Raw genomic sequence first — 15,336 nt, 5'->3', positions numbered from 1 at the left:
ATCATCATACGAATAAATAAAAATAAGTGCATTTGATTAAGGTTTCACTGGCCTGACAAACGTTTCGAACTGGTTGGTTTAAGAGCCATTATAACTCTTGCGTTATTTATTAATTACTTTTACGCACCGACCCAAGAGTTCACTTATGGGAAATACATTTCCATGACATTGGATGCTGTAGTATTTGAATGAGAGTTTTGCTCTTAATATTTCTGCCCGGGCATCTCAAGAGAACCAACCAGTTCGAAACTGGTGGTCGCGTTCTTTTAAAGTGCTTATGAGAATACAATTCTCGGCAACTGTGATGCCGAGGATTGTATTCTCATAAGCTCTCTTGTTAAAATTGTGAAACTTCCCAAGTTTCTATATATATTCCGCTTTGAAATAATGTTGACTCTTTAATATCCACTATTTCTATATATTGAGTTAAATTAATGTTGTTATCATAGCTGTACAGGACATTGGCTCGTTGACTCGTTTCATCGTAATTATCTTTCTTCTGTTTATTCTTAATTACCTATTCTATTTTACGTGGTGTACTGTGCAAAAATAATATAAAGAATAATTAAAATGAAAACTAAAGGAATAATAAAGTGAATTAGTAATAATCAATAAAAAAGTAAGTCATAAAAGAGAAATTTTTTCGCCACCTCAACATTGTATTCATAATTTACTTGGCTTGTACATAATTACACCCACCCACACACACACACTTGATGCTTAGTTATGACACGCCAATGTGCTGTGGAATACCAGTTTATAACGTCTGTTCCTAACACAATAATGAAGCTCTTCAGTAAAAAAAAAGATTAATAAAATAAACAGTAGTGTAAAAATTGGACTGAAAAATGTAAGACAAAAAAACACCATTATAAATTAGCTTTCATTTACTGTATATGAATTCCACCCACGTTCATTTTAGTAGCAGCTGTGGGCTAAGGAAAAAACAACGCTACTTTGGGACAAAGACGCAATATTTTGAAGCGTCTTCAAGTCTTTAATACACACTAGGAGAGGGAGAAGTTAAGTGGTCTCTTATCACTTGTTAATTCATCTTTCTCCAAAAGACATTCAGAAATACCCATTGCCACAGTGGGATATTGTCACAGGAGAGCAGAAATACTGTCCACTCGGCCAGTTAGCTAGAATAGTGACTTAGCAAATATTTAACAAATTTTTCTGTAAATTTAATAATTAATGTAAATATTGGTTTAAAATGATCAATAGTTATAAAGCATAAAAAAATGGTCATTATCTTTAAACGACCATTTTTTATGCTAAAGAAGTACCTCCGGGAAAGCCAAAAACAAAATAGATAGAAATCAGGAACATAACTAGACTGAAAATTACAGAAATCTAAATAACTTTCCTATCAGATAGACTGGACTGGACTGGACTGGCAAGTTGTTAATAGCAGTCTTAACCTGTCTTAGGTGGATGAGGAGGATGATGACTGTGCGTCAAAAGTGTATTATTGTTAGTTCAAGTCATTGCTCTTCGCAGCGCAAGGCAAACTTTGAATTTGGAATGAAAGCGTTTTGTTGTAGTAAATACTCAGAGTTGTGCGCGTAGTCTGCTAAAATATTGCATAATCTTTATTAATCATAATATAACAGTGTGCATTCATTTAAACACGAGAGTACACTGTTACATTTTAAATTACTGACGAGAATGAAGGTCGCTTATAACCAAAGCATCCTGTTGGATAGTCGGGATCATGGGGATTGACCCATCACTTTTCAAATTTCATGACATCTTCATCCTGAAACTGTTGTTTCAGGATGAAGATGTCAAGAAGATAGGTATTTTCGGGTAAATAGTCATTTACAATCATTACTATATACTTACGGAGTCCTAATTAATGAAGTCGTGAGCCCTACGTTGGATTTAGTTAAAACTTGAGCTACCTTTGCTTCCTGTTGTCGTCAAACTACAATCTAAAAAAAAATCTGCCATCTAGAAACTTGTACTTCACCGAAATCATTGTTTTAATTATTCAACATCTCACAGCCACCGTAGTGCGTTGTCATGGTAACGAACACCTGATGTTCTTTCAGGTTGCCACAATCCACGCGTGTTTGACATTCCCTGAGGAAACAGGCTACGATAGCGATCAACAATCATAATGAGTTGTTGCTTGTAAATAAGTCGGTAATCTAATGCAGTATAAAAACAGTTTTAATTGGTCGTTGTCTTTCAAAAAGCAAACAGGTCTGCTGTTGCAAATCTCTCGAGAATGAACACGTCTTGCTAATGCAATAAATTATGAAATGTCATGTAGAATTTCGTTCTTTTTCTTTTTCTTTTTTTCTTATTCAAGGAATTATATACAGGAATTTCATCGTCTACATTATCTGTATTGAACTTGTCCACTGCCATCTATTGGCGTTAATGAGAAACAAACTTCTGGCGTGTCCCTTGGAGATTATAATACTTAAATATTTATCGTAATAAGAGAATTTTTTTTCAGGTTCTGAAATCGCATTATAACTAATGCGAATGTTCAAACGAAACGCTTCAGTAAAACAGAATAGTTTTTCATTAAAAAAGTGGAAATGTAATCGGGTGATTCCATCTTAAATAAACACTTTTTTTTGTTCTTTGAACGAACTACTAAGCTATTGTAACTTTACAAATCGCTGCTTTCTATCACTACAGAAAGTTTGTACGATACAATGTGGAAACTTCTGAGTCTGTCAAAGTGTAATTAGTCAAGCAGGACCTATTTGTCACTCTAATACTAGGAGATTAGTTGATACTCTTATCAGAAATGTTACACCTTTGTGAACTTGTCAATCTTTCATCCCTTGATAATTCTCCTGTTTCTTCTGCAGATAGCGAACTTGTCTATAAAGATCCTGATGACAATCTTGTTCTTTACGACCTCGACTCTTCAAGAAAATCCCTTTTCGTACCCAACTCAACTTTTGTAAGTATCATTGCGTATATTTTTTTTCTTCTTCCTTGGCGAAACTAACGTTTCGATATAAAATAATGCAGAGAGAATTTCCTTATATTTTTATAACAGAATATGCTTTTAAAATAAAAAAAGAAAGCTTTAGTTGCAACTAAAATTGCACGAATTAGTAATTTATTACGTATATTATAACAGATGTCACTCTTATATCATAATTTATTACGTATTTTATAACAGATGTCCGGTAGATATCACTCTTGTGAAGTCGTGAGTTTCAAGTCTTTTGAATAAAACGCATATTATCAGATCGCGCATCGATCTAAATAGAAAAATTAGTCGTAAAGTAACTAAGATAATATCGTCTTTCTTACAGGGATTTGTACTAATCAAAGGATCATTAAAACCATCAACCATTACTGTAAAAGCTCGTTAATCACGAAGTTGGTTAGCATTATATAAAAGTAATCAAATAAAACCTTGATAATAAAATTCCGAAATGCCTGCTGTTTTCTCATTCGGTATATCTCATTTTCTACACAGTTGACTGTTCAAATGATGTACTGACAAAGCACCAGGCCCGGACAGCAAATTAAGAGTATGCATTTAGAAGACAAGCACTTAATTAAAGGAACAAAAGACCGCTTCCAACGCATCCACAAGGCCGTATGATTTTAACCGTATGAGAGATAAATGTCGGATCGCGATAGAAAGACACAACAAGACAGAATGAGAAAATTATGGCGACATTTGTTCTCCCTGGTGTTCTTTTTGAAAGCGAAACTAGTCTGGGCATATGTTACGCGGAAGGTAGTCCTCCGTGATTAACAGACGGCGGAAAGAACAACAAAAGTAAATGAGGAGGCTGGATTAAGTGGAATGAGATTCGTCAGGAAATGTAATTAAGTACATTAACCAGGAAGCCACGACAATAGCATTTCTCTCTCTCTCTCTCTCTCTCTCTTTCTCTCTCTCTCTCTCTCTCTCTCTCTCTCTCTATTCGGAAAATCAGTATAGATCATCGCAATTCACTGTCGTGCTTATATTATCCAAGGAATTATAAACATTCATTACTTCATTTTATTCATTTAATTGACTGTTCCTAAAGGAACAAACTAAGTCAGAACTTTTTTTAAGGTTCTCTTCAATTATAAACTCTCTGTAGTATAATTTCTCCACTAGTAAACCCATTTATCTCAATAAATTTAACTCGGTTGGTTCTACATTTCACTTCCTCTATCTCCGATGGAAGAGACGTTGAAGTATGTGCTTTCAGCAAGTCTTGAGAAAATAATACATATACTCTCCTTCCAGAATTAATACTATCATGCCCCTTTTCAGTTCCTTACCACATCATTCTTATCAATAATCCTTCCCTTTATATTGTTGTTACTTCTGTCCTAGGCAGTTGAATCAGAAGTGAGTACAGATTACGTCCTCCACAGTCATTTTCGTATTTATGTCGTTTAGTATTTTAACTGTAAGGAATGGATAATCTCCCAAATTTCTATTATTTCCGTTCTTGGTTGAACATTTAATCCTTTTAAAAATTGTACTTTTCTTGATTATTCCAGGAGAAATAGAGAGAGAGAGAGAGGTTGTGAGAATATGAACAAATAATTAAAATATAACGAATGCGTTTACTTGTGGAATGTCAGTATCTTTCTCATTTCCAAGACATCAAACTCACAAGAAAAATTTGGACACTGCCACCTTGTGCAAAAGCATCTCGTTCTTCAAACAGTCCTCCGATTCCTCCGTGAATGGAAGAATCACTATTCCTCCATCAATGTGAAAAATTGCAAGAGTTTAACTCAAGCCCCTTCACGTGTTTATTTCCTAAAATTTCTGAAGATAAGTTAGATATAGTAATTATGTTTCACAGGAAATCTTGTTTGTCACCCACTCCGAACTGATATCATCGTTAGCATGTTGGGAATCCAATATCCAAAGGTATCATCAAGTATTCGTTATAATAATAAATTTCATATATTTTCAGTTTTGGAGATCTTTTGAGTTGGGATTCTGGGAAAGGATCCTGTAGACATGTGCGAAAAAATGGTCCTAATATAACCAAATGTTATTGAGAGATTTGGAAAAATCAAACATCTCCTTTGTATTTCACATTAGCTTACAGGCTAAAAACTGAACAGGTTGCTGTGTCGAATTCAAAGGTGCTACATGAAAAGAGAATAACAGTGCTACCAGTATTCAGCGAAGATTTGATATGATCCTTAGAAATGATTGACTCACAAGAGGCATTTTTGAAAGGGCAATGATTTCAAAAGTTAATTATTGCCATTCTCTCTCTATTGCTTCCATATGTCGCATGAATCAAAATACATTCCTCCAATCACGCCTTTTACTGAGTATCACCATATGATACGCAAGCATATATGTACTTTACCAAGAGCCTACTACAATATTAACTAGCTCTCTGTTTCATCAGTAGTAACGCAGCGTTATTTTAATTATTCTATTTTGGTTGCTTTCTCTTTTATTTTTTTCCTGAAAGATTTTTAAGTTTCTGTGTTCGGAGATTTGCATATGTTTTATCTTTTTTCTTGATCTTCCTTTTTTTTTTCTTCCATTAATTTTTTCATACAGTGAATGCGTATGTCATAAAGTATAGGCATTTTTGTCTGTCCATTATACTGTATCAATACCACATTTCGAAGGCCTTCAGTATTTTTACGTCATTTTTTTAAATATCCATTTTCACTTTTACATAAGCTATACCATCCATATAAGTTGTAATATATAAATATTCTGATCATTATTTTCTGAAGCCTTAGCTATTCTGATTTTAATGCCATCATCTTTATTTGTATCTCATTTTCCATTTAGTATTATGTTTGTTTCTTTATTCTCAAAATTTTGGTTCTCTCTATGTTTATTTTCATATTATAGTTTCTGAATCTACAATAGTTTTCTATTGTAGTTCAGAAACTAAAATATAAACTTCTAGTATAGTTGCTGAAATATCCGATTAATAACTCGAGTGAGTCTTTATTTTTCAAACCAAAAATTCTACCGATTCTTTCAATTTTTCTCTTTTTTTTCTCAAATATTGCAATATCATCAGCGAACCTCAAGCTGTATATGTTCTGGACTAGACTACAATATACATATTGTCTAGTCATGACTTTCAAAACTCAAATATTGTAGTCGTTCGCTACTTCTTTCAGATTTACTGTTTTTTGCTACAGAAGTATTGCTTTATTCTGACCAGAAATCGAAAAATGAATCTTACTATTATCGATATTCTTTACTAACAGAAACTCGTCTCCGCAGGTTGTTATTTCTTATTATTTGAATTCATATATCAGTACACAAAAAAGGGTTGTTCATGCGTGTTTGGCAATATACTACGTAAAGAAAGAAATTTAGCCGTATTCTCATGTGAAATCTCTCATAGTTTGAAGCATCAGCAAAAATTACGCCTTTGGAGAATAAATATTGTTATTTGCCTAACTAATATGACCATAGTCAGAAATTTACAAGTTTACAATAAATTCGTCTTATAAATCTGCTTCTATTTTCCCTTTTCTTTTATTCATATATATTATCATAATGAATACATCAGATCTTTTAATCTGTTTAATGTTTTAGGCCTAAAACAGAGAGTAATCTGAGGCTTGCGTTTATTATGTATGTATGCAGATTATTGTTGCAGTTTACGTAGAATATCTCTAGGTGGGAACTAATAAAGATAGTTTTTATGTGTGTATGTGTGTGTGGGGGGGGGAGTAGGAATATGTATTTTTCCATCCCAAATCTAACTAGGCGAAAACCTTTCTGACTCCAGCTTCGCTAAGGTAGTTTAAATAAACTACCTTATTTAAATTTAAATTTAGGTAATTTAAATAAATTACCTAAATTACGAAAAGAACTGTTCCGAGGATCTTGGATTGCTCATCTTCTTATTACTTCTCATACAGGGATGGACTGGGAGGGGAATGAATAAAAACAGTGCTGTCAAATATTTGAAATCTATTCTGCCCATCAAATGTTAATACTATCTTTCAGCAGCAGCACACACACACACACACGCACACACACACGCAACATGGGTCCACCCTTCCAATTGGCAGGGAAGGCGTATGACCAGTCTATCTCTGTTTTAGTTGTGTATTTCTTACTTTTTTTTCTGTACATTTTTTTCAGAAACAGCTAGATATCCATTCGTATAGTGTATCAGCAGACAAGCAGTATGTTCTTCTCTCTTACGAAAGCAAACAGGTGAGTAACTTGAATTTTTTTTGTAAATCTAAAATCTACAATATTTTTTACCTTCATAAGATTATGGGTTCAATTTTTTCTGTTATTTTTATTCCGTATACTTTTGTAGATTTTATTAAAAAGATTTATTTTTATATCAGACATTTCGGATAACAAAACCTGATTGTTCAGCCTAATCTTCGCTTTCCATCTAAATATTTGCTTATTTCATATGCAGTGCATACTTCTTTGGATGTTTTGTAGGTTGCCGGTACAAAAACTATTTTTCTTATGTCAGGAATGCTTTGGCATACCGAGTTCTGTTTTTAGGATTTTCATCAGAAAGACTAGCATCTAATTTTTCACATTTTTTACTTTCGTTTCGAAGAAAAAATGTGTAAGAATTTATGGAAACATTTATTATCTTCGACATTTCTGACTTTGGTTCGGACGCCTCAGAAAACTCAATCGGAAAAGCAAACGTGAACAAGCAACAGATGGTTTAATTATTAATAAACCGACTGATATTTATAAACTGCTTGTAATAAATAAGACCTGGAGATTGACAAGTCCCAGAATGAGTTTATGTGCATCATAGGACTGTCAGAGTTGGCAACACTGGTGACTTTTGAATGCAAAAGTTCGGTATTAAGGAGTAAATTGTCAGTTGCAAAATAGTGAAGAGGCTCTTGCTAATGTCCCATTATAAATGATTTTCCGAAAATAACTCTTGTGGAAGATACAAAAGATCGAAATCATCAATTAAATAAGTAGGTTTGTTGTACTTATTCAATGTTTTTTCCCTAATTAAAGAAAGTATGATTCGAGTTTATAAGGCCCACATTTTGTCCATCGGCATCTTCCTCCTGTAACAAAATCCGATGCGATTCAAGCATTGCGATCTCCAGTTTAATCGCTTGATTTTAATTGAATTGCATGCACTTATATCGTTCATGACCAATTTTCCACTGAGTTTACAGATATAGTTCTCGTCTATGATTACGAAAAGGCCAAGCAGGATAGAACGAAAGATAGTGAAATATATATCGGAGCATCTGAGACACTGCAGGAACTTTTCGCACTTCCGTCACATGTACAAGACCATTGATTCGTGTTGCACTCCAGCGGCCTATAATATCCGTTCATATGCAATGTGTCGTTTTAGAATATGTCTCTCCGGGCCATTTACTTGTGGTAGTAATTCGTTTTAGCGTAACGATGCCAACTTACCCCATTAATAGTCGCTTTCGTAGTCGTCCTGCAGACATTTATGGGCTTGTAAACTAATCTGCTCTCTCACACACACAATCTTTCTTAAGATTATAAGCTATAAAGTTACTGTCCTTTTAAGCAGCGCATCGAAAACTTAGAAGAAAATATCATGATGCAGAAATTGCTATGAGCACTTGTGTGCGGCTTTCTTCTGAAAATGAAGTAAATTTCTCCAGAAAAATTATAATAAAAAAGACCATTTCGTTAATGAAATAGTTTACTGTGAAATTTTGTTAAAATCATTAAAATTGGTTTTAATAAATACCTGAAAATTATTAGTTGGTGTTTAAAAATGAATTTTCAAATGAAATATATTAATTATTAGCAGAATGTTGTCTGCATTTCACCCTACGGTATGCTGTTCAAATCATATTATATATCAATCATATTGAAAAAAAAACATGACTCTGATTCTCGTCTATGATTCTTATCTTTATAAGGACGTTTCAAGTGAAGGTGAGTTAGCTGGCCTCATATCGTACTGGAAGCCGTGAGCGTTAAAATTATCTGTAAACTCCTAACCAGGGGGCCCACTTGGACAAAAAAAAAAAAAAAGAAAGAAAAACAGAGAGAGCTACTGCAAGGAGAGGAGAAATAATCAGGAAAAAAATTAATGGTAGTTAATTCTTGAGCAATAAGTGACACTCAGGATTTCATTTCCGGTCCTATTTATTAACTGTATAAAGCTAAAATCTTAGCAGAGGGATTGCCATTTAATCTACCTACTTCTATTTATTTTTCGTTTTTCTAGAGGTCTTATGCGGCCTTTTGGTAAATGAGTTTTTCTTTAGAGCCTGCACTACCTTTCAAATAATTATGGATATTTATGAGGTAGTAGACACAAGACAAACTTTTGCCAGTGTAGCCTTCCGTTATAATAGAAGAGAAATCTTTCGCAATGTCTGAACGCTGAAGGAACTGTTTGAATAGTAGATTCTTTCTGGTAATATCTTTACAATGAGTTTAGGCTGTTTATAAAAACCTGATTTGAATAGCTCAAACCATAAAGCAATTTCGTTAAAAGCCTTAGGAACCACACACACACACACACACACACGAATAATCATTAACGTTCGTCTACAAGAAGACTAGGGGAGGGGAGGGTGGAAAGAATAACCTACCTGTATAAATATATAACGTATCATTTCTCCAAAGAAATACGAATTTGGAACTTGGCCATTTCTTAAAATAGGCGCATCGATAAAAACTTATTTCTTCGCTTCGAAATATCTCTCCAAGACATTTTGAAACTTTTGATTTTTTTGTTTTATGAATCCTATCTGAATAATATTGCTGTTTTTGGTATTCGCATATCTTACCGTAACCGTGCATTCGATCTGGTATTGGCTACATTTTTGCGTACTTTCTATTCCTACCTTATTTTTAAAAGAATAACAACTCTTTGCAAAACTTAGAAACAGTTTAAATTATGGACGAAGAAATAAAAACGAAGCCTCGCGACCTTTCCATTTTCAACCACACAAACTCACTCATATATACTGTATGTGATAATATATTTTAATTATTAATGATTTCAACTGCTATTCATGGTTTGTTTTATTTGCAGGTTTTTACACATTCATTTACAGCCAAATATAAAGTATACATCGTTAAAAAAGAGTAAGTAAACATTAATTTTTTTTATTATCTAATGCAAGGCCTAGTTATTAAAGTAGATGTTATTATGTTGTTTCAAATTTAACTTTTGCAAATTTATAACAAGGATTTTCAGTATTTTTATCTTCTCAAATATTCTCGCTGCTTCACTTATTATAAGTGAATTGGTAGGATCTGAGGTGTTTCTATTGCTGAAAATACCTTACGTGCCATGTTTCCGCTTTAATAAACTGTATTTTCCGGGTACAGGGTGACGGCTATACTCCACTGGGTGCGTGCAGCTCTGAAATTAAAAAAAAAAAAAAAAAAAAAAAAAGCTAAGAGCTTAAACAAGATGTGGAATAAGATCAAATAATGGTTTGTGTGTGCGTTAATATTACGTCATTTGTGCCGTTCTCTTAGAAATGCTGTTTCAGGATTTAAAAGTAAATTTACGTCATCCATGGCTGTAATTTGTAATTCTCTTTTCCGAATCTTATTTATAATCTAGCGAATTAAGAATATGTCTTAAGTCGCTCATTAAGTAAAAGTTAATTAATGAGGAACGATGTAAAGAAGCGACTTTCCTACGATATTTCAAGATATCAATCCATTTACCTAAGTGATTGATACAGATATTGATCCCATAGGTTATTTAGTGTCTTCACGAGTCCGAATGGTGCTACATGACCTTTGCGAGCTCTGCTAGCATTGATTGTATCGGAGTAGAGAGAAAGAGAGAGAGAGAGAGAGAGAGAGAGAGCATATTATTGATACTAATAATGGCTAAAAGATCCTGCAAAATATACGCGATTTTGAGATCTGTATCGCATTCTTAAGAAGTAGTATTATTTGATTGGGAAAGGTAAGGAATTTTAATTTCTTTAAGGTCCGATTTCTATTCATTTAAAACTATATAGGATCTCAAATGTTCCCTATATTTACAAATATATATAAAAGCAAGTATAAATATTTTATACAATTATTTTCGTTCTTGTTATATTCCACTTCCTAGTAGCTTCGGTATGCACTGCTATTCACAAAAGACCAAATCCTAATTGAGAATCATTCTTGACAATTATTATAGTACATTATAATGATTCCATTGATTAGATAGCCATTTCGGATTGTTGGGAATTTTGTCGCGTGTAGAAACTCGGTGGTGTGAATCACACGATACCTGACAGCATCTTGTTAAAAAGTTGAGCTAGATCGTTATTGATTTCTAGAAACTTCGGTCTGGTAGCATAAACTTTACATCCGATTTCATTTGCTGGTTTTGTATCCACAACGCTATAATATAAGCGACTTAGAGAACTGTCCTATAAGCAGTTCTCTCAGTGACTTGATCTTTTGGTTTGATATTTACATAGGGACAACCTTAAGAAGCTATTGAGCCCCAAGAATTTCTAAAATATTCAATTTTAGAAACATGAATATTTTCTAAAACTAATTACGACGTTCTAAAATGATTTTCTTAGAGAAGGTATTGCTCATATAGCGATAACTGTGGAAAAGATATCTTTTATTCACATTTCTTGTAGACCGAATCTGACACAGGCAATACAAGTGAAGACAAGTCCTCGTTGGAACAGCAATGCGTTTCTTGTTAGTCATCATTTATCGAATAATTGAATTCACATTACATGCGAAATCGCATGAAAATAAATAAACCAGAATGCTTTCAAATTGTCTTGAATATATGCTATTAGACACTGCACTTTCAAAGAAAACATTTTTGTGTTGCGCATTTTTATAATAAGCAATTAAAAGTGACGCACTGCGACTAAATGAGAACGGAAGCCTTATTACCAAGTTTAGAAATAAAAACTAAGGCAATTTTTACAATGAGTAAATAATTCTGCGGAATGACTTTTAATGGGATTATATTGATCAAGTGCATATAATAAACAACTATGTTATACCAACTAGTTTCACCAACTAAGGCTATTTATGTTAAAAATTTTTAACATAAATAATTCTACGTTCAAATTAAATAATGGAATAAAATGTACATACTATCTACTACTTTTAACCCTGTGGAAATAGTGTTTGCTTTCATAGGTCTAGACTGTTTAAGGAAAACTGCCAATTATAGGTTCGATTCTAGTTGGGACTAGAGGAACGTTTTCTAGAGCTTTCTTCTGCCGATTTTTCCCGAATTAGTCGATCTTTGGAATGGGCAGGCAGAGTTTTCTACACTCGTAAACCCGGATTTTTCACTTCCCATCTCAAAAAATCGATGATAGATAAATGAATTAAGAGTTTTGACGTTTTTGACATAGAGAGAGAGGCTGCGGGAGACAATTGCTTCTATCTGGTAGCCATAGAATTCACACTATGACAGACAAATAATACGAATATTAGGTTTCAGGACTACCAGATAGAAGCAGTTATCTACCACAGTCTCTCTCTCTCTCTCTCTCTACCAAAAGTTTCGGTTTCTTTATAGCTTGAGGTCACAATCAGTAAAGTATGGAGAAAGAGAAACGAGAATAGGATAGAGAATAGCTGCCTACCTATATTCAAAAATTTAGGGCTAAAGGAGTTATTACACTGTCTTTTGATTTGAATAAGCCTCAAGTCAACCAATGCCATGAAGCGTCAGTGTTATGTCTGTTATTTGCTATTTTTTCCTCGAAGAACAGATGAAAGGCAAATTTTTCTTCCTTCTTCTGGAAGAAAATCCTTTCGTCTCATCCCTTACTTGAGAAGATCAGCTACTTCAATCTCTTTTGTCAAAAAACAGTCTAAAAGTTCTACGCATCATCCACACAATTTGACTCTGGGTCATCATAGCATAGCAGAGAAATAGCGGTCAAGAAAAAAAATTTTAAATATGAACGAATAATCGACAGGATTTGAACCAATAAAATGACTGAACAGTGTGACATCTTCATTTATAGAAAACAACCACAGTAATAGTAACATCGTGTATTCCCTAACCAATCCTTGAGAATTGGATTGGATTTCACGGATTCAACAAAAATTTAACCTATTCCTGAATACTTGCATCTACTACCGAATGAGAAAAGTTTTTCTCACCATTAAACCCGAGGTTTCCATATCACAACAGAACTAGAAATGAATAGATCACTAGAACGTACACAGTGTATAAGAATGAACAAGATCGCTTTAGCTTTCTGTATTCTAAAGCAAATAACCGAATTGTTCGGGACCGAAATAAGGATAACTTGCGTTCTAAATATCGTCATTCACAATAATCGGTTATATAGGTTAGAAAAGATGACTTTGCTAAGTAAGTCCTCTTAAGACTTGTGGCAGAAGGAACCTTGGGGAATTTAAACGAGTACCATTATAATTGCACTGATTTGTCCTATAATTAGTAGTGTATGTCGGCATGTACCTCACTGACGGTGGCTACAAAGATTGCTAATGCATTAAGAGGATTGCTTTGTAAGTGATGCAAGCCTGAAAAAAGAACAAAGATGTTATCATCAAAGAGTAACTTACAGTGTGCGAAGTGTGCATCTGAATGATTCACTTGCGTTACTTCAAATGTTCCAGGATGCAAAAGACGAACTGTTGCAAACTTTGTCACTGGCCATGTGTTCTATTTATTATCCAAAATTCTTGGAAGACTACATCAGAAGATGCGATATTATATTTGGGTCGATCATCATAAATTGTTCATAACTCTTGTCAATCCCGTTTGACTGGACACGGTGGAATAAAATGCTTAAACAATTACTGCTGAGCAGCCATCGATATGTTTTTTCTTTCTTTCGTAATGGTGAAGTCCAGTCATTCCATCAGAGAAAGCTAGCTAGGATGACAATTGTTCCTATGAAATGCTTGAAATACCATTCTGAGCAATCAGCTCTGTCCCGTGAGGAAGTATTTCTTCCTTGCGAAGAAGGGTTAACGAATCCACAATGTATGTATGATCAACCAATGAATTTCTGAAGAACAAAGAAGTATTTATCCATAAATTGGATGCCATCTTACCCCCCCCACACACACACAACACGTATTCAGTTATCAGATCTCAATTCGATTTGAGAATTTACAGAACTGCCTGAGGGGCGTCAACATCGTTGGCTTCCACTCCATCGTATCTGTGCAGTCTTGGTTGTATACTTCTTTGTATAAGTGCGCGCGCGCGCGCCGGGGGGTGGGGAATCATTTATTAAGCGACAGGGCATTGAAGTTTCCGCTTTTCTGATTGGCATCTACATTCTCTCTCTCTCTCTCTCTCTCTCTCCCTCTCTCTCTCTGTGTTTAACGAAGAGTAACGGAGCAGTGTCACGTTATTGAAGGAATTTAAATGTAAGCGAGCCATGGTAAAGTCATTATCGTATGTACACTACGCCTTGTTTACCGATGATGCATTATTTATAACTACTGTAGATGATATATTATGTGTATTAGTTGTGTGACTAGGATACTTAGATCACTTTTTATTCTTAGCCGCATCGTTCCCTTCTTGTCCGACATGCCAAACACAGATCTGCAGTACGTGATGTGGGGTCCCAAAGGAAGTCAAGTGGTACGTGCTTTTTTATTTTCATTCTTTACGATGAGTGGTGCAGTACGATATAATCCGATTAGAACAGTCTCTATAAAGAAGAGGTTATTCAATAAGAACAGCTCAAAGTAATACAATTGAAGTTTATATCGTCGTACTTATTTTACTGTACTAAACTATTCCGTAATTAGTATGGACTAAAGAAACTAGAAAATCGATTCATATTAAGAGCTCGTAAGCTATTATGCCACCACAATCAGACATTTCTAAATCCTAATTCTAAATCCTACACTAATTCTAAATAATCGAACTTTGATTTCTAGATTTTTTGTTTTTCCGTCGTAAAACAAGGAACGTTTGCCTATTATCCCCTTAACTTAAGAATATTTACTAATTGGGATGCAAACGGTTATACCACTTTTTTCTAGTTAAAATACGAATTGATCAACCTCTGTGACCTGGGGTTGGAAAGGAGGAAATTAAAAAGAAATATCGCGTTAACTCCAATTAAAATAAATAAATGTAAGAAGGACCCCAGGAATCAAAGTTAATAATGAAATCGTTTTTTTTTTTTTTTTACACCATTCCTTAGATCAGCGGTTTTCAACCTTTTCCCACTGGCGTACCCCCTTTTAAACCCATTTCTATAAATTATATCCCTTGTTTTTAAAATAGCCGTTTTTAAATACTGACACTTTTGTTGAGTGCCTATCTTAATGTAAAATAGTTTACTTTACTTGTTTTTCCGCCATTACTGATTATTTTTCGTGTACTCCTGAACGGGCCAGCACGCAACCCCGATGGTACGCGTACCATCGGTTTCCCAACCGATGTTTTGTTTCCC

At 34.1% G+C, this 15,336-nt stretch overlaps 1 protein-coding gene across 2 annotated transcripts in view; it reads left to right on the top strand.

Annotated features, from left to right (window-relative positions):
• LOC150104968 (inactive dipeptidyl peptidase 10-like) overlaps positions 1-15,336 on the top strand; it is a 507,986-nt gene that overhangs the window by 429,778 nt on the left and 62,872 nt on the right. For both annotated transcript variants that reach the window (XM_090395438.1, XM_090395439.1), the window contains exons 4-7: positions 2,835-2,929; positions 7,082-7,156; positions 9,975-10,027; positions 14,435-14,513. In XM_090395438.1, coding sequence (XP_090251564.1) covers positions 2,835-2,929; positions 7,082-7,156; positions 9,975-10,027; positions 14,435-14,513 — 302 coding nt within the window. The remainder of the gene's footprint in view (positions 1-2,834; positions 2,930-7,081; positions 7,157-9,974; positions 10,028-14,434; positions 14,514-15,336) is intronic.

Source organism: Typopeltis vanoorti, chromosome 7, assembly GCF_054136105.1.
Source record: "Typopeltis vanoorti isolate ZY-2024b chromosome 7, IOZ_Tvanoo_1.0, whole genome shotgun sequence".
In the NCBI taxonomy this organism is placed as follows: domain Eukaryota; kingdom Metazoa; phylum Arthropoda; class Arachnida; order Uropygi; family Thelyphonidae; genus Typopeltis; species Typopeltis vanoorti.
The sequence above is the reverse complement of the archived record's forward strand: the minus strand, read 5'-3'. Positions and strand labels throughout refer to the sequence as shown.